This window comes from Vespa velutina, chromosome 14 (assembly GCF_912470025.1).
Source record: "Vespa velutina chromosome 14, iVesVel2.1, whole genome shotgun sequence".
NCBI lineage: Eukaryota > Metazoa > Arthropoda > Insecta > Hymenoptera > Vespidae > Vespa > Vespa velutina.
The window spans coordinates 685,118-705,886 of NC_062201.1; the positions used below are offsets into that span (position 1 = coordinate 685,118).

General features: G+C 25.4%; 4 protein-coding genes across 11 annotated transcripts; 1 reads left to right on the forward strand and 3 right to left on the reverse strand.

The window, feature by feature from the left end:
- Positions 1–720: 720 nt before the first annotated feature.
- LOC124953987 (signal recognition particle 14 kDa protein) lies at positions 721–1,668 on the reverse strand. The gene is made up of 4 exons (XM_047506130.1): positions 1,515–1,668; positions 1,377–1,449; positions 976–1,088; positions 721–892 (listed from the first exon to the last, which is right to left on the reverse strand). Exons 1-4 carry the CDS (start codon positions 1,536–1,538, stop codon positions 776–778), a joined length of 327 nt encoding a protein of 108 aa, XP_047362086.1. The 5' UTR covers positions 1,539–1,668; the 3' UTR covers positions 721–775.
- A 372-nt stretch (positions 1,669–2,040) lies between these two features.
- Positions 2,041–5,742, forward strand: LOC124953985 (dnaJ homolog subfamily C member 10-like). Of its 2 annotated transcripts, none has more exons than XM_047506126.1 (12): positions 2,041–2,223; positions 2,409–2,562; positions 2,636–2,852; positions 2,951–3,162; positions 3,247–3,471; positions 3,568–3,777; positions 3,872–3,998; positions 4,095–4,307; positions 4,394–4,669; positions 4,747–5,023; positions 5,124–5,322; positions 5,454–5,742. In XM_047506126.1, coding segments are annotated over exons 1-12 (2,343 nt in total). In that variant the 5' UTR covers positions 2,041–2,221; the 3' UTR covers positions 5,685–5,742. The 2 variants fall into 2 exon arrangements, with proteins under 2 accessions (XP_047362082.1, XP_047362081.1); XM_047506125.1 differs by having other exon boundaries at positions 2,042–2,223; positions 4,095–4,313.
- Positions 5,415–13,031, reverse strand: LOC124953986 (EH domain-containing protein 3). Of its 4 annotated transcripts, XR_007102405.1 has the most exons (10): positions 12,751–13,018; positions 12,619–12,689; positions 11,853–12,359; positions 11,453–11,766; positions 11,271–11,379; positions 10,865–11,183; positions 10,276–10,446; positions 9,168–9,405; positions 8,951–9,089; positions 5,415–5,613 (listed from the first exon to the last, which is right to left on the reverse strand). XR_007102405.1 is itself a non-coding variant. In XM_047506129.1 (9 exons), exons 3-8 carry the CDS (start codon positions 12,336–12,338, stop codon positions 9,200–9,202), a joined length of 1,605 nt encoding a protein of 534 aa, XP_047362085.1. In that variant the 5' UTR covers positions 12,339–12,359; positions 12,619–12,689; positions 12,962–13,031; the 3' UTR covers positions 6,178–9,089; positions 9,168–9,199. The 4 variants fall into 4 exon arrangements, 3 of the variants coding, with proteins under 3 accessions (XP_047362085.1, XP_047362083.1, XP_047362084.1); XM_047506129.1 differs by lacking the exon at positions 5,415–5,613 and having other exon boundaries at positions 6,178–9,089; positions 12,962–13,031; XM_047506127.1 differs by lacking the exon at positions 5,415–5,613 and having other exon boundaries at positions 6,178–9,089.
- A 2,332-nt stretch (positions 13,032–15,363) lies between these two features.
- LOC124954067 (lysosomal acid phosphatase-like) lies at positions 15,364–20,586 on the reverse strand. 4 transcript variants are annotated; one of them, XM_047506371.1, is made up of 8 exons: positions 20,400–20,586; positions 19,232–19,440; positions 17,466–17,631; positions 17,244–17,339; positions 16,740–16,979; positions 16,178–16,484; positions 15,901–16,109; positions 15,364–15,687 (listed from the first exon to the last, which is right to left on the reverse strand). In XM_047506371.1, exons 3-8 carry the CDS (start codon positions 17,625–17,627, stop codon positions 15,544–15,546), a joined length of 1,158 nt encoding a protein of 385 aa, XP_047362327.1. In that variant the 5' UTR covers positions 17,628–17,631; positions 19,232–19,440; positions 20,400–20,586; the 3' UTR covers positions 15,364–15,543. The 4 variants fall into 4 exon arrangements, with proteins under 4 accessions (XP_047362327.1, XP_047362325.1, XP_047362328.1 ...); XM_047506369.1 differs by lacking the exon at positions 20,400–20,586 and adding an exon at positions 20,088–20,224; XM_047506372.1 differs by lacking the exon at positions 20,400–20,586 and adding an exon at positions 20,088–20,224 and having other exon boundaries at positions 19,220–19,440.
- Positions 20,587–20,769: the final 183 nt, after the last annotated feature.

Consider the following 20,769-nt stretch of genomic DNA (forward strand, 5'->3'; position numbering starts at 1 on the left):
CGGTTTTTTTTATATATTAGTATAAAATTTATTTTGTTATTAAGGAAATCTATAATTACAATGAAAAGATTGATGACTTATATAAAATTCAATTTATATTGTATTAATATTTGTATATATTAGTATCGTAATAGTATTCGTATATAATTTTATTTTACTTTAATACTCTATTATATAAAAATTTTGATGAATTTATTAAATTTATTAAGATAGTTTTGTTAACAATTTCTAAGCATAGATCTGAATAATTATCTAAACAAAAATAGATTGAATCATACCATACTGTGACGGTTATATAAAATTTGGTACCGTGTAACCGGTATTAATTCTGGTCATTATTCGCAATCATTGATTAAATTTAATCTAGATTCTATAAGAAAAAAGGTTGTCTTTCAATTTTCGAAGAGTTGGAATAATATATGATTAATTGAAAAATGAATGACTGGATGATTGATTCAAATCAATTATAAATTTGAATGAAAATCAATAACAATTGGCTATCAGAATCAGATACTTTTGATTTTATAAATATCCAAATGTACTTACGTATGTTCACAGTAATAAACTCTGTACGAATTAATTTATTCGGTTATAAGTTATTCATTAATAATTTATTGCTAGTATTTACATAAAACGTATTTTATTTGTTGTTTATCTTATTAACATTAAAAAACTTTGTGTATGTGTGTGTGTGTGTGTGTGCACATATATATATATATAATACTAAAAAAATTGTAATAAGAGTAAATAAACGTGGTCTTTTTAATTTATAATTTTAATGAACTTTAGGTTTTGCTGATTTTACTTTTTTTAACTTTTTCAGGCCATTTATATTTGTTTTTAAAAGATTCCAATATGCCTGCTGGAACTTATTCACGTCTTTGGAATGTATCTGAAATCCAAAGAAGTTAAAAATTTTCTTTATAGAGATTAAAGTCATTATCTATATTTGTATAATTTTAAAACTATACATACAATGGTTGAAATTTTTTTGCTGCGAAAGGTAGCTCGCACAAGACAAAGAAATTCACTTGGCGTTGATAATGGTGGTCTTCCCTTTCTAGGTATAGGTTTATTGTGTCCATTAACTGCGATATAAAAACTATCAATTAAATGAGGTGTATTTTGGATATTATTTAAGACATATAAGATCTCATATATATAATAAATATTTTACATGCAAAAAGTTTTTACAAGTAATTCCTTATTAAATGTTTAACTATATTATATCAGTTCATCTTTCTTAATATTACGACTTTAAAATATTATCTACATATGTAAAAAGTTACTACAATGAAGATTAAACTGATCAAGAACAATTTGTTTCTAGAAAATAAAATTACCTTTAAAATAAATTTAACTTTAAAAATACTTACACCTTTTAATAGTGAGCATTACAGAGCCAGATAACCTTGATTTATCAAATAATCTTGTGAGCTCCACTAAGAACTGAAAAATTATATTTACTTCTCTAATATTTATAACAAATAGTTTAGATTTATTTAAGAAATTACCGCGTCATTTTCCAAAAAAACCATTTTGATTGTACCACCATATGCCTGTAGAATATATCAAACCTGAGTTATTATCTACAGGTTATAATCTATGTCATTTATGTATATCACATACTTTGGTTCACAGCCTATACTGCAAACTTAAAGTAAATATATTATAGAGAAGTGTTCTTCAATGAAAACTTTTGGCGGGAATTTTAAATTAAAGACCTTTAAAATTATTTCTATTTTTATTCTTTTATAATAAATTTTTATTTGCGTTAATTTCATTAAATAAGAAGCACTTATAATTTATGAATAGAATTATTATATAATCTAGTAAATAAAATAATGCATAAAGGTATTACTTGCAATAAATCGAATATAGTTAATTGATCATATGTTATTTTTGTTTGAAAGTAATCCATTTTAGAAATTGAAAACATGTTGCTTTATTTTATTAATAGCAAATTTATAAAAATAATCCTATATTAAAAAATATTTCAGCTTCTTTGCGTTTTAGGTTAGATTATTTTTATTTACCACATGTTACAGATTCTGTACATCTACATCACTCTACATTAGTGAAGATATAAGAATCTCCAAATATGGTAAAAAGGATATGATTTCATTTGGATATCTATTTGAAAAGTTTTACGAAGAAATTAATGTTAATTATATTTTACACTATCTTTTTTATTTGTAAAACTTTACATATTTAATAAACAATGTATGTATATTTATATATTTACTTATAATATTATGAAAATATATAATTTGTTTTAAGCAAAGTTAAACTCATATCAACCTATCAATTGTCACACTTTCTTGTATTTATTAAGTCTAATTTTAATAAGGAATTATCTATTAAATAATTTTTTATTGTAATTAATTTTGTTTATAAATATTTTCTAGGTTCAAATATGTAATAACTGTTCTAATAATAGTTAGTCTAACACTGGCTGAAGATTATTATGATCTTCTTGGAATAAGTAGGGTTGCGGATCAAAGAGAAATCCGAAAAGCTTTCAAAACGATTGCAGTTACTCAACATCCTGATAAAAATAAAGTAAACTAATAATATTAAGATGATCTTGATTATGTTACAAGATATACAATAAGATATTATTATTATATTTTAGGATGATCCAAAAGCGCACGAAAAGTTTATTAGATTAACAACAGCTTATGAAGTATTAAAGGATCCAGAATTAAGAAAAAAATATGATCTTTATGGAGAAAAAGGTCTTGAGAATATCAATACAAGGCCAAATTATCATTCTTGGAATTATTATAAATACAATTTTGGAATTTATGATGATGATCCACAAGTTGTAACTCTTAACAGAAATGATTATTGTAAGTTATGTAAAATATATTTGAATTTTATTTATATTGTAGTATAGATACTACTTTAATAGAATAAAGATTCTCATCATTTTTTTAATTTTCTACAGTTGAAAATGTATTGAATTCGGACAAAATGTGGTTGGTAAATTTTTATTCACCGATGTGTAGCTTTTGTCATCATTTAGCACCAATTTGGCGAAAGATAGCTGAAGAACTTGAAGGAGTTATAAAAGTAGGAGCAGTTAATTGCGAAGATGATTTTCAACTTTGTCATCAAATTGGAATAGCAGCTTATCCTTCTTTATTTTATATTCCAAAGGTATTTATTTTACATGCTATTTAAACTACTTATCATTTAGTTTCTGCATTACGTTTATCTTGCTAAAATATATTATAATTCCAGAATTCAACAAATGGAAGATTATATACAGGAGAGAGAACGCATAAAGCAATAATAAATTTTGTATTAAATAAGTTGGATATTAATATTCCTGAGATAAGTTCATCAGATTGGAAACGTTTTATAGAAAATAATGAACTTATTAAAAAACCCACACTTGTACTTATTTACAAAAATAACAAAGAATGTTTAACATCTAATGATCTTCTTAAAGTTAGTGCTATTTTTGTAAGTACGATCAATACGATCAAATTAATGTATGTTAATTATAATTAATGATATATATTATTTAATGCATAGTAATATATATTATGATTATTACAGGATAAAACATTAAATATTCGATTACTTCACTGTAAGGAAAATGAATGCAACGATATTTCTGATAGCACTTGTGCAATACTTTTGTCAATGAAAAATGAACAAACCTGGGTACCGATATTATTTGAGAATGTAGATAATATAAAAGATTTAGTAGAAAAAGTTTTAGAACAATTACCGGAACCAAAGAGTCTTAATGACGATGAATTTGAGGTAATAAAATGTTATTTCATAATGTGATTTAGGAAACAAATTCATATTTAATATAATTTTATGTAATAAATCTTTAATTTCGATTTGTATGTAGGAAATAAGAAGACATCTTAGAAAAAAGCCAGGAATAGGTTGGCTTGTATGTTTTTATATAGGACATTCAACTGAATTAGATATAATACTAAAGAAACTCCCTAATATTATTAATACTATTAATCTAGGTATTATTTCCATATACATCTATTGTTTTATATTTCATATTTAAATCGAATATTTTTCAACTTATTTAAAATTTATTTTTTATTTATAATTTATAGGGAAAATTAATTGTGGAAGGTACGGACATCTTTGCAATATATTAAACATAAACCGGTATCCAATGTGGGGTGTTCTTAAGTCTGGAGGAGCGTTTGAATTAAGTCATGGAAAAAATACAATTCATGATATCGCGAAATTTACTACAAGTAGTATTAAAGCTGAAAACCTATGGGCTTTATCTGCCGATAAAGTATTATCTATATTACAGAGAAGTAATGGTAAATTACATTTAAAATTAAACAGAAATAGAATACATATTTGTAGATGTATTCTTTTAATTTTTATCTTTTTATTTTAGCTAAAGAAGTTTGGTTTCTTGATTGGTATGCACCATGGTGTCCTCCATGTATGCAATTTTTACCAGAACTTCGTAAGGCATCTATGCAATTTAATAAATCAGTAGTACATTTTGGTACAATTGATTGCACTGTACATTCTACAATTTGTCGACAATACAATATACGTTCTTATCCAACTGCGATGCTTATAAATGGAAGTAAAACACATCAATTTACAGCACAAAAGACAGCAACTAATATAATACAATTTATAAATGACATACAAAATCCATCAGGTAAAAAATACTAAGAAATATAATACTTATAATATATTATGAATATCCACATCTTTTATTTAATTATTTTTATATAGTTATACAAATATCTGCTAAGAATTTTCATCAATATCTTGATAATGAGAAAGATAAGACATTATGGGTAATTGATTATTTTGTTGGATGGTGTGCACCTTGTCAAAATTTAGCATCAGAATGGACTGCTGTTGCTAAAATTTTACGTATTCTACCCTTTGTAAAAATAGGCAGTATTGATTGTGAGTTAGAAAATGCTTTATGTAGGTCACAAGAAATTGGAAGCTATCCTACTATACGATTGTATCCAAAAGAACGTAAACATTTGAATAAAGCGATGTAAGTGTAAACAATGGTTGTCTGATATTTTATAATATATTCGTTTTGGACTTTAAAAGTTATAATCAAAGGTGACAAATAATAAATATCTTAATTTTAGAAAATACGATGGATCACATAACATGTTGCACATATTAAAATGGATATCTAAATATTTTCCAACAAAGGTGTATGATTTAGATCCAAGCAGTTTACGAAAAAAAGTTTTTTCTGGAAAGAATGTGTGGCTTGTAGATTTTTTTGCACCTTGGTGCGATCATTGTCAAACATTAGATCCACATGTTTCAATTACTGCACAGGTATTGATATATCGTTACGTTTGTGCATATAATATTATGTTATATTATTATTTTGTATCATATTGTTCATATTAAAAATTATGAAATATGGATATGAGGCTAATTTTCAGAAATATATTTTTTATTTCCAGTTATTTAACAATAGGGTACATTTCGGACGAGTTAATTGCAATCTTTATCCGACACAGTGCTCACAAGCAGGCGTGAAAGCGTATCCGACATTAATTATTTACGATCGAAAGTATGACATAAAGGATATTGACAAAGGTTTTAAAATTATGGCAACATCGTCTGAAATGATTAAAGAAAAAGTATTAAATTTTCTAAATTCCAACAATAACAATAAACATGATGAATTATAACGATAAATACAATATGAACAATGTGTAATTGATAAAAAATTAAGTTACATCAAGATAAATGTAAAAAAATGTATATTTTTTTAAATAGCAATAATATTTTCAATCATTGTAGACCAACGTAAGCAATATATATATACATATATATATAGTATATGTTTCTATATGTGTATATTTAATATGGGCATTTTATAATTGTATACATGTATATGTGTATATAATTTATTGAACACTATTTACAATGCAATCCAACATCCCTCTATGAAATACTTGTATATTTGATATATATATATATATATTATATCAAATATATATATATATATATCAAATGTATATATATATATATATACATATATATATCTTTATATAAAGTAAAGATATATATATATATATATATCTTTACTGTGATATTTTTAAAATTGTTTCTATGAAAATATATACTGTAGTATTATATTAGTTTTTTTTTTCATAAATAATACTTTATTAATTTTATTATACAGGTTATATGTTGTAATAGACAATATAACTAAAAATTAAGTATCTTCTTGCACAAAAACGAATTAAAAATATAGAATAAATGTTTTTTTAAGAAGTCATAATAACGAGTACGTTAACTACATAGCTCTACTGATGTTGATTATTATAATTTTATATTAGAAATAGTTCATATGTTTTACCAAAATGAAATCTATTGACATAATCGGAAATTTATAAGATAAAGGAAACGGGAGAGAAAAATATTTTTGAATGAAAGCAAACAATAAATTTTGTCTGTATGAATACATGTATATAGCATATATGCAGGATAACATATACATATCTTTTATATAATTTTATTTAGATAATTCACATATTTTTATATAGTGATTTTACTTATATTTTGTACAGTGCTTTTCATTGCACATTTTAAATACATGTATCAGATTTATATAAGAATAAACATATTAATAATATTTACAAAAGTGAATATTCAAATGAAAAATAAGACACTTTCGGAGGTCGAGTATAAAAATTTTTTTTTTAAATCCATATATTTTCTTAAATTGTGTAAATTTGTTCTTTTAATTTATGTAAGGAAAAATATCGAGATTATTTAATAAGAGATATTTTAAAACTCTATTGTGTCAAACTTAAGATTTATCTGAACAATGAAAATTGAACAAATTTTATATATGGAATGTGTTTTAAAAATATTTAATTCTATTTTTAATATTCTGATTAGAAATTGTATATTTATGTGTCCATTGTAATAAATCTATTCAACTATTATGTTATATTTATATATCACAAAATTATAAAACGCGTAGGCAGTGTAAATATAAGAACACCAACCTGTGTGTGTGTATATATATTTATAATATATTATTTATATTTATTATTTCAATTATTATTTTTTTTATTATCTTTTATGTATATATGATAGCTTAATATATATATAAGCTTTGAATATTAAAATATAAATAGCAGAAAAATAATATTTTTTTCTTTAATTTAATGTGTTCATTTTAAATAACTCAATTAAAATAAGAATTAATATAGATAACTATTCCATGAATAAGCCACATTTTTTTACTGATTTTTACAGTCTTAATATCATATCTTTGGTTGGTGTGGTAAAACATAAATTCATGTTAACTATACATATCAATAAATGATAATGAATAAAATGTATTAAGATAATCTGGTAATATAATTTTATAAAACCTTTTTATGTATATTATAATCTTTTATATCTATTATATCTTTTTCCAAAACTTGTAATTTAACCAGATATAAATAAAGTAAAAAGTAGAACAATTGTTTGACCAATGTATATTCAAATTTTATGAAAACATTAAGTCAAAGTGTTTTAATATTCAAAATATGTGTAGTGCAAAATATGAGTAAATACAGATAAATGCATAAATACATAAATAATAAGTGAATGGCAATAGCAAGTTATATAGTTTTATAAAGGAAATCTATAGAGAAACTGCTATTATTTGCTACAAGCAGTGATTATATTTACGATTAGCTACGTAGTATTGATATACCACATTAAATATGTCTATAAATAGTAACTCATAAGAGGAAAAAGTTTAAGAATTTTTATATTTTTCTATATATGTATATACTGCTTAAAATCTTCATATATGTTATTTAATACCAATATGTTGTTTGGTCAGTTTGCTTTTTTTTTTTATTACAGTATGCTCTTGATTATCCAGATAAATGTAATATATCTATTTGTATATAACAAATATTAAAGAAATATTATGTGTATTCTTGCTCTTACGAATTAACTTTATTTGTAATATAATAAATTAATTAAATTTATTTGTAGTACAATAAATTAATTAAATTAAATATTATCAGAGAAAGTTTTTTAAATAAAATGAAGTTAAAAGTGCGCAAAATTGCTTTTTACATGGATGCATGGATAAACAAGACTGTACTGTATATTATATTTCATTTCTTTTGATTACTATCTTTTTTATACTTGCACAAAATATTTTTAAAATATATAAATTTAAAAGTATTTAAAACTTGAATAGTATTATACGTATTACTAATGAATTTTTAATAGATTCCTACAAAATCCTTAAATTTTTAAAAATATTTTCTATCGTTTGGTTAAAGAAAAGGATATCTTATTTTTTTTATAAATAAAAAAATTTTGAGCATATTCTTATTACATGAATGTCTTCAAGAAATTATAGCATAATTGACAAAAAATTTTAAAAATATTCTGTGCTGCAAATACAGTAATATAAAAATTTTCAAAATATTAGTAACAATAGTGTAGAAATTTTATTTTGTGTTGTTTTTATAAGCACATGTGCGTGTTTATGTATAATAAATATAATTTCACATATAATATAACAATACATAAAAATATACAAATAAGGTAGCATATTTCACATAATGTGATAATGCTGCTACTGATATTTCTAAATCATTTGCCATTTATAACACTTTAAATTATTATGCATCTCAATATACCTATATGATTATAAGACTATTAATAGAGCGTTTATAAATTTATGTGCTTTTAAATAATGTCGCAATATTGTTATATTATTAATGATGTATCAAAATTTATGGATTGCACTATTATTTATAAAAATTAGATATAATTGAACATGGCTTGTCAGTTTCTTTATATAATATATATACATTTTACTTTCATTATAATTATGTTATGAGATTTTCTTAATCTGAGAAATCATTTAAGCAATATTCTTTTTATATTTATATTTTTATAAAAATAATTTATTATTTCTATTTACCTTCAGTTCACACTGAAAATCTCAATTATTAGGTATTATGCCAAATATTTACCATTTACAATTAAGCTCTATATCGCACATCTTTTTTTTACAATTATATAAATATTCTTTATAATCATTGAGAAGCAAGCACAATAATCTGTAATTATTCATTAAAATAAACGTTAAAATTTTTAATGAAACGAAATATTTAAATATAAATATTTATAAAACGTACCAGTAAAGTGCTGTGTATAGTTTGATCATAATTTAAATATCTCGTTTCGAAGGTGGTATTAAATGATCAGGAAGTTCTGCTGGAAGATCATAACCTTCAAGTTTAACATTAATTAAATGCATAGCCAATGCAAATTCATCTGAGTCTAAAAGCCCATCTTTATCAATATCAGATAATTTCCAGATTTTTCCTAACATACTGTTTGGCAATTTGGATTTTATCATTTCAGATTTTGCAGCTATAAATAAAATTTAATGTAAATAAATATTGAGTTATCACACTCTCTCTCTCTCTCTCTCTCTCTCTCTCTCTTACTCTCTCTCTCTCTCTCTCTCTCTCTCTCTCTCTCTCTCTCTCTCTCTCTTACTCTCACTCACTCACTCACTCACTCACTCACTCACTCACTCACTCACTCATTCACTGTGCAATAAGACTATATAAGAGATTAGTGTACATAAATTTATTAATAACGTCCATGAATTAAAATTGACAATTATATTATCTAATAATATTTAAGCATTATTACTTTGTATTACTTATATCATATCGTTCTATCAATCTTTTATCAATTCTTTCAAAGCTATTCAAAAAAGTGTTGCTGCAATGTACAGAACCTGACCAACTAAACTAAACATAATACCAGGACATAAATTTAGTTTCAGAAAACAGTACTCCAACAAATTTACAGATTAGTCTTATAAGATCTAAAAGGAAAAATATACTGTTTTGTTACCTTCTTTGACCTTAAACAAGCATTTGACAAACCCTAGCATTTGATATTCTGTATAAGCTACAAAAGTACTACCATATTCTCTCTCTATATGTATATCTAATAGGAAATTCAAAGTTTAATTTCAAGAAGCAATTACCCAATTAACTCTAGAATTCCACACGGAAACGTGCTTGAGCATATCTTCTACCTTTTTTTTTCTTTTTTTTTCTTTTTTTTTTTTATTTATAAATTTGACCCATACTGATATTAGTACATATAGATTTTTTAAATCTTATTTAAAGAAATATTCTTTTAAAAAAAAAAAAAAAAAAAAGAAAGAAAGAAAAGAAAAGAAAATGCGAACAATAAACATAAAAGTCAAATCTATTATTTTACCTGCTCCTGTAATCTTTCCATCAGTCGGACCAAGTGTTTCAAAAATACCATCATATTTATATCTATCTTTATTAACAATCCATTCAGGTTCACCTGCACCAGCATCGATACCTTCACCTCTTTTGTATCCAAATGGACTAATTTGATCTTCGACACCTTCAAATGCACCACCTATGTATATCAAATATTCATGTTACACATGGAAAATGTGTTTATTTAATTTTTTTTTAAGTCACAGATATTTTTTTCTTTGACCTTTCAATTTTTCATTTAAAATAAAAATTCTTATAGAAAATTTTATATAAATAATTTTACTTTTAATTTACTTATGGAATTACATCACTAACATTGAACTCTCATTATATTTTTATAGATAATTCATGAAAACGAAAAAAAATTAAGATAAGATATGAAATAAAGTAATCTCTTATTTCTAGTATTGATATGATAGATCATATGACTCATTTTTTTTATATTAATTAAATAATTATATAAAAAAAGTGATTCCTGTTTTAAATTCCTTCTTTTATCAATTTTTGTTTAATTATGTTATTAATGAAATATTTCTTTAACGGATATCAATCTATACCTTTAATTAATGGTTCTGACATAGCAGTTATTTCTTCATGTGGTATCATAGCCATTAATTTTGCAATGTCTTCTGCAAGCATTTTATCTACTACTTCCAATAATTTAATTTTTATTGGGTTAAATTTACTAAAGTCATGATGCATTAAACATTCCTGCATTTTTCGAAGATCTGGGAAATCTCCAGGGGAAATATGTTGTTCTCTTTGGATTTGATCATAAATTTGACCTAAATTTTTGATAAGTTCCTTTTTTTTTGAATCTTTACCAAACATACTTGGCATATCCTTTCTCAATGCACTGATTATGTATGCATGCACCTATAATTCAAGAAACATATTAAATCTAGTAAAACTATCTTTAAGAAAATATATCTTTATAAAATGATATCAAACATCATTCTTTACCTTTGCCAAACGAGCTCGTTTTATTAAATCATTAAGTTTTCTTAATGCTGCATTTCTTGGTAATGATTGCATATCTCTAAATAAATCTTGTTCTTCATCTTCAAATAATCTGGAAGAAAAGACTTAAAATAAATAGCCTAATAAGATAAGTAAGATCAATAAGATAAAATAGAAGATCTTACCGTCTATTAACATCGTATCTTAGCGGTTGATCCCAAAATGAACCAATATAAACTCTAGCAACTTCCGGAGTTTGCAATACTTTTCCTAAAGACCACATAAGTGCGCCATATACTCTCATCAATTGTTGATGATCTATCATATCTGCTTTATTAAGAACTATTCTAATTTTATCATCATGCCCTCTTAGCGCTTCTATAGATCTTCTAAATTCATCAGAGATATCGAGTTTATGTGCATCAAATAATAATATAATTCTGTCTACTCTTTCTGCAAACCACTCTAAAACACCAGTGAAATCATAACCTCTGTCTACCTGTAAATATAATAAAAAAAATACAATATATTTTCATTAAGACTATCATAATATTAGGAAATTATTTTTTATACAAAGATACATACTCGTTGTTTCTCCCCTGAAAGAATTCCAGGTGTATCAACTATAGATATTCCTTTGAGAACCGGAGATGCAACAGTAGAACATTGAAATCTATTAAGGAATGCATTACCGAATTTGGAAAGTGGTCGAAATTGTTTATGTGGATCAACAACTAAAGCATTTCCAGGAATAACACCTTCCTTTTCATCATACATAACAGCAATGAAGCGATCTGTTGTAGGTTCAGGACCAATTCTTATTCCAGGAAAGTCACGTTCTAACAAATACTTAATAAACGTAGTTTTTCCAGTGGAATATTGTCCTACTAAAAGGATCATAGGTTTTGCATCGAAATCTGGATCATCCAATTGAGGCGAATGAAAGTCATGAAACTGATAATGTTGTTCCAAGGGTAACAATTTAGCTTTGTAGATTTTTTTAAGACCTTCGGTAACATTCTCAAAGAGATCTTGTTTGCCATTTTCATCTCGACTGAGCCAACTAAACATATTGACGATTCACAATATATTCTGAAATAATATCATATGATTTCTTTTTAATATCAATACTATTATAACTGTACATTATTGATTAATAATGGTAGATATGAAATCTACAAGATCATATTACATATTTTTAAAGTTTGAAAAATTAATTATTAAAAAGTTTAATAAATATTTGTTATATATAACAATGAAAACAAATAATATCCATGTGAAAGCGAAGACAAATAATTTTCATGAGAACAAATCAGTTAATCATGAATATAGAGAAACCAATGGAACTAACCTGTCTTATGTTAGTCGTACACGTACTGACGATCTTAAATCGATCGATGCAAATAAATGGTCGTCCTTCTCCTATCAAAAAAGATTGAACTATTAATGTTGTATTATATATGTATACTATTTTCTAACGTACACTTTGCTTTTGATGTCTCTTTTCCACGATCTTGAATGCCGAACAATGAGATTTAGATAAATTAAAAAAGATATTGATAATTTTTGGCCTATCCTATTTTAACGAAACATTTAACGTTCATAGATGACGATAACGATTCACAAATGATGAATAGGCGGGCTTTCTGATAATGATGCGATATATCGAGCTGTTTCCCCGTATTAAAACGTACAAATATAATGGTGAAGTGACGACGTGTCGTTCTCGTATGCACCAGCGCAAAGTCACTACTAAGTGACAAGATCTAAATGTGTGTGTATGTATATATATATATATATATATATATATATATATATATATATATACACATCATAGATATATATATACGACGAGTTACCACGATGAGATTATATAGTGTCTATAAAGGAATAAGAAACGAACGATCAAGTATTGCGATTGCATTTAAATGTTACATTTTATAAAACGTTCGTACATTATTCTGTTTTCAATTAATAATGATAATAAATATTAATTAATTAATTAATTAACGATATTCATGAACGAATAAAAAGAAGTTCCTTCTATGAAAAATTTATAGACAATACTGCTGTTCTAGATTAAGCTTCTATTAGAGACATTAAACTCTCCTACAAATTAAATTACACGTGCAGTTCATTACTTCATTTATCTTTTCGTTTATTACTGTATTTTATTTATATATTTTTGTTATGAATGTTTATCGACGATTTATATTCTATTATTCTATAATTATTTATATGAATTTTGTAAATATTTATTAAAAAAGAAATATTTTTTATCTATTCAGAATAATTTTCACGTTATTAAAAAGTATTTTAAAATAGCGCGTAATAGATATTTTCAACGAATTTTTATCGATTTGATAATTTGATCTTTTATTATTTTATAATTGTTAATACGAATTTTGTAAATGTTTATTAAAAAAAAAATGCCCCTTTGCATTTTTTGAATAAGTTGCGTGTTAAAAAATATTTTGAAGAATTAATCGAATTTTTGAAAAATATAAATATATAAAATTACATAACTTAAATAATTGATAAATTGATGAAGTTTTTTGCTAGTGTTAATAATCTTTTTCTCTTCTTATTATACCACGAATATCTATTATTACGAGGTCAGAATTAAGTACATTAAAGAGCTTAGTAGAAACGTCTTCATTTACAAAAGATCTATATAATGTCAAAGATCAGTCGGTCAATCGCAAATCTGTCTTTAAGAAATATTTATTCTCAAATGACTTTATCACAAGTGTTTTGAAAACGTTTCTTTTACGATCATCAGTCAAACTCTAAACAGAATTATTCTGTTTTGTTATATATATGATATATACATATATATATATATATATATATATATATATATATATATGTATGAATGTATGTAAGTATGCATGTATGTATGTAAGTAGTATGTATGCATGTATGTTGTATGTATGTTGTATGTAAGTAGTATGTATGTATGTATGTATGTAAGTAGTATGTATGTAAGTAGTATGTATGTATGTATATAAGTAGTATGTATGTAGTATGTATGTATGTATGTATGTATGTATGTATGTAAGTATGTATGTAATATGTATATATGTATATATGTATGTATGTATGTATATTAAGATCAAACAAAATTTTTTTAATAGTACGAATTTGTTTATCTTAAATTAAAATAAATATATATGCAATTGAATGAAATAATTAAAATAATAACATATTTAAATAAATAAATCCAATAAATATATTTATGATAAATGAATAAATCCAATAGTGAAATAAATGAAAGATATATCTAATAACATTAATTTATTATATGTTTTATTTATTATTGAAGTAATAACGTCGGTCTATGATCTCTAAGAGCTTTTATTAATATCATTAAGCTCATTATTAGCCTATTGAAAAGAAGAGTTGGTATATAATTCTTTAATAAAAGGATCCACCGATTAGGGCCTTTCAAGAAAGTTATCTATCTCATATGAGTCAGAGAAAAGAGAGAGAAAGAGAAAGAGAAAGAGAAAGAGAAAGAAAGAGAAAGAGAAAAAGAGAGAGAGAGAGAGAGAGAGAGAGAAAGAGAATTGTAGAAAAGATACGAACCTTCCTATATGTTCTTACGTTATGCATTCTGATAAAACAATTATTTTGGAATGTGCAACGCACTTTTCATGAATAAAAACGATATCTATTTAATTTCAATGAAATATAGCAACAGATGTTTGAACAAAGACAAATTCAAAGTTTGATAGACAGTACTTTGACGAATGGGAGCTCTCGCACTTGCACTATAATCCTTGGTGTTATTACGCAATGATATATGCGAGCGATTCAGTGTCATTCGTTGCGTAAGTAAAGCGGACACATCCTGGTTAAACGATCTTGTGTCAATTTACCGGTTTTAACGAGATTATCTATTAAAGTTGGAGTTATTTTAAGCATTCGTTAGATGTAAAGATAATGTATCATATTTCTTTTTTTCTATGAAAGAGCCACATTAAAAAAATTAATTTTCATCTAAAAACGATATTTATGCACAATATTATACGATTGATTAAACATATGTATTGTATGATTTTACTAAATATATCTTATATCAAATAATTGGTTAAATATATTTATATGAAATATTTATATTAACAATATTTGTTTTACAATACAGTTATTAAATTTAACGATTTTTTATATATAAAAATGAGAGAATAATGTTTAAATCTATCCTTTTTTATATTCAATCTAGAGACTATAATCGATTACATGAATACGAATTGGTATGAAATTTCTTGAGTATTTATAAAATACATTCATTATCCCAATTAACAGGTATTACGTCTTTCCATACTTTCAATAAATTTGACAACAAACAGGGTTGCTCACAATTAGGTATATTCAAGAAATGCGGCTTGATTGATTCCGTACTATTCAAATAAAACACCTATGAAAATAAACGTCAAATCTTTGTATTATTTCGTTTAAAAAAAAAAAAATAATAAATAAAATAATATATATAATAAAATAAAATAATATATATAAAAAAAATAAAGTAAAATAATATATATACATATATATATATATATATATATATATATATATATATATATATATATATGTATAAAATAAAAGAAATTACGGAAGAAAGAATAGTTACCTTTACTGCTCGCTCTTTTTCAGAATACGAATGAAGTTCAAAAATAATCGTAGCCCCATATTCTGGAAAAAATAATTCATTCGTGAATCCCATAGTTCTTAAAAGATTTACCAAAGTTACATCATGAACAGAATAGAAGTATGCTTTTTTCGAATCTTTCTTAATTTGCGATTCTTGCATATGGTTTACAATTTCTTTCAGTAAGGGTCCTAGAAAAAAAAATATGTTAATGATTAATCGTTCGTGCATGCGATTGATCTTTCATTTATGAAATTACCTCCATGCAAACGTCGTAGCAAAGTGTTGCTTGTGAGTAAAGTCAAGGCACGAGCTGCGATGTTTCTCATTTCGTCGTTATAAAATTTTTTCGTCCAATTTGGAAGTTCTAAGCCGTTTTTAGCTTGGATGTTAAGAATATTATACAAAAACTCTATATCTGTAATAGTTTTCATTGGCTGCTGAGTATGGATTGTTAATTCGTTGTAATAATTTTCCAATTCCGCATCAGATTTTATCGATTCGTTAACATAAGCATTCGCTAATTCTTGCTTTAATTTTGGACAAGGAGCCTTAACCACTATTACCTGTTATAATAATTTATTAATTGATCTGTATCATTCGATCGATAAATGACGATTCTAACTAAAAATAATACGGTACGATCGAAAACCGGGAAGTACAGATACAATCTTTTCTTATCTTTAATATTAATTAAAAATATCATGAAAACATGAGTTAATTTGTATTATTGGATGAACTTATTAATTAGTATGCATAATTATCCCCTTCTTTTTCCGTTTAGTTTTATTAACATATATAATAAGAATGATAAGACAAACCTTATCCATACTTCTAGGTACTGTATGAACTGGAATTGGATGCCATTTTAAATTAGGTGCAAATATTTGATCAGGTGTTGGTGGATACAATCCAGCGAGTAATGCTTGTGCAGACATGATACAACGATCGGAATCACTGCTGCGTATAAATGAAATCGTACTATTGTAATTCAAACCGACTGTAGTACTATACATTTTACGAATCCGTTTTCCAATATTGTAAAGTTGACGCATTCCTTTCTGAAATCAAATATATCTATATACATTAGCCGTACTTTTATACGTTTAATATGTAATGATGTGTAAGAACATATGTATTTCGTAAAATTTCAAAAGTGCTTCTGAAAAAGCTGTTTGTTCATTACAATTCGATAATATAAGATAATATGATCGATTTTTAAATCGAATTTTTTTATTATGATATTAATCTACTGAGATAAAAAAAAAAAAAAAAAAAAAAAAAAAAAAAAAAAAAAAAAAAAAAAAGAAATTCATCGATTTTACCGTTGTAAGAGCACCCCAACCACCAGGCCATGAGTAATTTTTATATGGATCCGAAGGATATGTCTTTAATGGAGTTCTATCGCCATGTCGGAAAAGCTGTAAAAAGAAATAAATTATATAGGAATCATGCGTGAGGATAATTGAAATCGTTTGAACCGATTGAATCATTAATAATACAGGATATAACATGTGCGCGTGTGTCAACATTACAAAAATACTTACAAATATCACCTGTTGAATAGTATCGTCCTTGAGGGATGATGCAAACGCTGTATATGCAAAAAGTATCGTACCGATAATTAAAACGAGAAACACGAGAGTCGTACAAATTCCACGCTGTTGAACTTGGCATGATCTCCCATAAGACATTCTCTTTCGATCCATATTACTATAAATTCAAAAATGATCGAAATATTGGAGTTATAGTAATCTAGTAATAATAATTAGATATAGTAGCCTAAGGTTTAGGTATAATAATTATAAAACTTTTAGATACATGAGTCAATGATTATTAAAGTGATCTAATGATTCATATATTTTTCATTTTAATATTTTTTTTTTTATATAGAATTATTTTTTTATAATGACAAATATCAGAAAAGTAATATAGTTTTTTTATTGAAAAATAAGTTTTTTATTTTATTTGAAAATTTTATGAACATTACATGACAAAATTTATTTTTTAATATTTTATATGACTTACAATTAGATAATTTTCATAATCATGTCGGTTCATATCTTTAAAATCGACTTGTGAAATTGCGCGCGAAATGTTTTGAAATTAGTCTTGAGGCGTGTCCTCATGAATGTTGTAAGCGCCCATGTGTTGTTATGTGTACGCTTTCGAATTTAAATTAATCGGAACGTGGCTTCATTTTTATATCTTTTGATATGAGGTTAACTAATTGAATAATATGCGAAGTATAATAATAATATAATATATAATAATTATTATTATTTTATATTATATATATTATTAAGACGATTGGAATAATTTGAAAAAAAAATTTTTTTTAAAAACGGGAGAAGAAAAGGGAAGGAATGATAGCTTAATGGTTATAAACATGTTCGTAAAATGTTTAAAATGTTTAAAACGTTCAAAATGTTTAAATGATTGAATATGTCGTACTTTGTTCGAAGCAATAGTACTGCTGAGCTATTAAGAAATAGTTGTTTTAAGGATAGCCTCCGAATAATAACAGTTCGCTTAGTCTATGAACTTACATTTTGTGTTTATTTCCTTGTTCTCTTTGCATTTAAAAAATTACGAGATTAATTAGAGAAATTATCTAAGATTCGAACAATGATGAATAATATTTTATTTATTCTTAACAAACGTCCAACGAATTCACACGGTCAAATAATTTCGATGATAATATGTAATCCTTCAGAGGAAGTTTAAGATTACTAAAAATGCAAACAGGACCATCAACAATTAACATTTTAATCCTTTTTTTTCTTTTTTTAAAATCTTATTTATATTCCTACATATAAATTAAGATCTATTCTATAATCTAGTTTTATAGTATTAACGGCGCGAGGGTAGGTAAACAACCGTCCATTTGAGAATAAAACTATCGCGAGTTCCTCTCGAGAGTATTTCTCCTTAATGAACGGACACTAGGTTTGAGAATAACTATCTATATGTAATAAATATGTGAAATAAATTCAATGTTTGATAGATGAATTTAAATGTTATCTCATGTTTATCCTAACACAAATATTACTAAATTAATAAATATAAAAAATATAAAAAATATTACTAAAACAGGTAAATATAATAAACAGGTATAAATGAATCTTCTTCAATAATAATATCCGATAATAAAATTTTTTACGAGAATGTTAGTATCTATCTGAGAATAAGAATTCTCTTAAGTTACTTTCAAAAATTCTCTTAAGTTGCTTTCAAATCAAATAAAATAATTGCGAGTACTTTACAGAGTATCGTAAGAAATTTTGAAATAAACGTTTACCTTTATACTTACGTGATTTCCACTTCGGTATCAGGATTCGATGATGTAGTACTATCGTCGATGAACCAATCGCTACTATTTGATATCACTTGTTCGGTGTTATGTATGAAGGCTATAAGTAGCGATTAATTGCTTCAGAAATGGAGTAGATGTCTCTGGTTACGTATTGAATATATACAACGCTTTATCTACAGTATTTTATTTGCTATAGCTCTTTTAATCTGAAATGCAAATTGAAATATATTTTTTTCTTTCTTCGTCATTTGTTTGAAAAAAATTTCTTCCTTTTCTCTTTTTTCTTCTTATGTTTTCTTTTTCTTTTTCTTTTTGTGGATGAGAAGAAAGCACCGTCAGTGCTTTGTAAGTTTGTGTCAATAAGGAGACAGACTTACTACTAATTAATTTTTCTGCCGTATATTCCCGAATAGACTGCCGACGCGTATTTTCTCTTCTAGACATTACAATAGACTAGAATAAAGCAGAAATTTGGAGATCTGTCGATCTATTTCAGTAGCGTGTCCTTTTGTTAGATCTTAGATCCTTTCGTTAGTCGATAGATAGAATGCATTCTTTTGTTTTTTATTTTTTTTCTTTATTAGTTAAATTTTCATTTATATATTACCTTTTCTACATACGATAATTATCATTTATATTATATTTAACATATGATAACACTTATAATTATGTTACGAGATAAATGAAATTAAAATCATTGAACTTGAAAATTTACTGATTAAGAACAGGTATATGTAATCTTTGATGACGTACGCGATGTCAGTTATTATCAGCTATGATACGAACGATGAATCCTTAACGAAAGAAAGAATAGAAAGAGAAAAAGAAGAAAAAAAATTATAAGCGTTGTTACATCCAATAATTCGAGTGAAATATTTCGATGCACTTGAGTACGATCATGATTATATACTGAATGATATTTGGAATTACAAGGTGTTGTGACTAACTTAAGCCCGTATTACACGTTGCGTATTTACTGCGTATGCATCTGTGTACCAAGCAAGTTAAGTTTGCAAATGTTCGCGGTGACTTTAATTAAACGTGTTCAACTCTATTCCCCAAGAATGTGCTATTTCTCGATAGTCACGTGACCTAATAACGGCATGGTTGATATATAACACGTGATCCGACTTAAATGTTAGATATGTTGAGGTTATAGTGTCACCTTGTTGTTATTCTTTTTTTTTTTAATCATGGCCGATTGAAAAGAGAGAAATTACTCAATATGTTTCAAATTCCATCGCTACTAGCAGGTATGTCTGATAAAATAGTAGCGGTTACTTGACAATTATCCAGTCGCTACTACCAATGACGACGATAAGTTCGCCATGTTTAACACGGCCTTTATTGGTTGTTCGCTCAACACGTATATATGTATATATGTATGCATGTACGTAAGATGAGAATGTCGCAAGTCTATCTAGTTATAAGATTGTATGTCGAACTCATTTGCCGATAAGTAAGTTTTCTACATTATCGATATTCTTTATAGCGTGCTCGGACCTAAAGTTCCTAGATGATTCTAAAAATCAATC

What these genes read in the sequence shown, in the direction of transcription:
- LOC124953986 (XM_047506129.1), bottom strand. Translation starts at nt 12,338, where the DNA reads ATGTTTAGTTGGCTCAGTCGAGATGAAAATGGCAAACAAGATCTCTTT. An exon ending in TTTCAGGGGAGAAACAACGA is followed by an intron (nt 11,767 to 11,852) that starts GTATGTATCTTT and finishes TTATATTTACAG; the next exon opens with GTAGACAGAGGTTATGATTT. An exon ending in GTCAGAACCATTAATTAAAG is followed by an intron (nt 10,447 to 10,864) that starts GTATAGATTGAT and finishes TGATATACATAG; the next exon opens with GTGGTGCATTTGAAGGTGTC.
- LOC124953985 (XM_047506125.1), top strand. An exon ending in CTTTATTTTATATTCCAAAG is followed by an intron (nt 3,163 to 3,246) that starts GTATTTATTTTA and finishes TTATAATTCCAG; the next exon opens with AATTCAACAAATGGAAGATT. An exon ending in TTAAAGTTAGTGCTATTTTT is followed by an intron (nt 3,472 to 3,567) that starts GTAAGTACGATC and finishes TGATTATTACAG; the next exon opens with GATAAAACATTAAATATTCG.
- LOC124953987 (XM_047506130.1), bottom strand. Translation starts at nt 1,538, where the DNA reads ATGGTTTTTTTGGAAAATGACGCG. An exon ending in AATGCTCACTATTAAAAGGT is followed by an intron (nt 1,089 to 1,376) that starts GTAAGTATTTTT and finishes TTTATATCGCAG; the next exon opens with TTAATGGACACAATAAACCT. An exon ending in GCAAAAAAATTTCAACCATT is followed by an intron (nt 893 to 975) that starts GTATGTATAGTT and finishes TTTGGATTTCAG; the next exon opens with ATACATTCCAAAGACGTGAA.
- LOC124954067 (XM_047506371.1), bottom strand. Translation starts at nt 17,627, where the DNA reads ATGGATCGAAAGAGAATGTCTTATGGGAGATCATGCCAAGTTCAACAG. An exon ending in CTATTCAACAGGTGATATTT is followed by an intron (nt 17,340 to 17,465) that starts GTAAGTATTTTT and finishes TTCTTTTTACAG; the next exon opens with CTTTTCCGACATGGCGATAG. An exon ending in AAAAAGAGCGAGCAGTAAAG is followed by an intron (nt 15,688 to 15,900) that starts GTAACTATTCTT and finishes TTATTTTCATAG; the next exon opens with GTGTTTTATTTGAATAGTAC.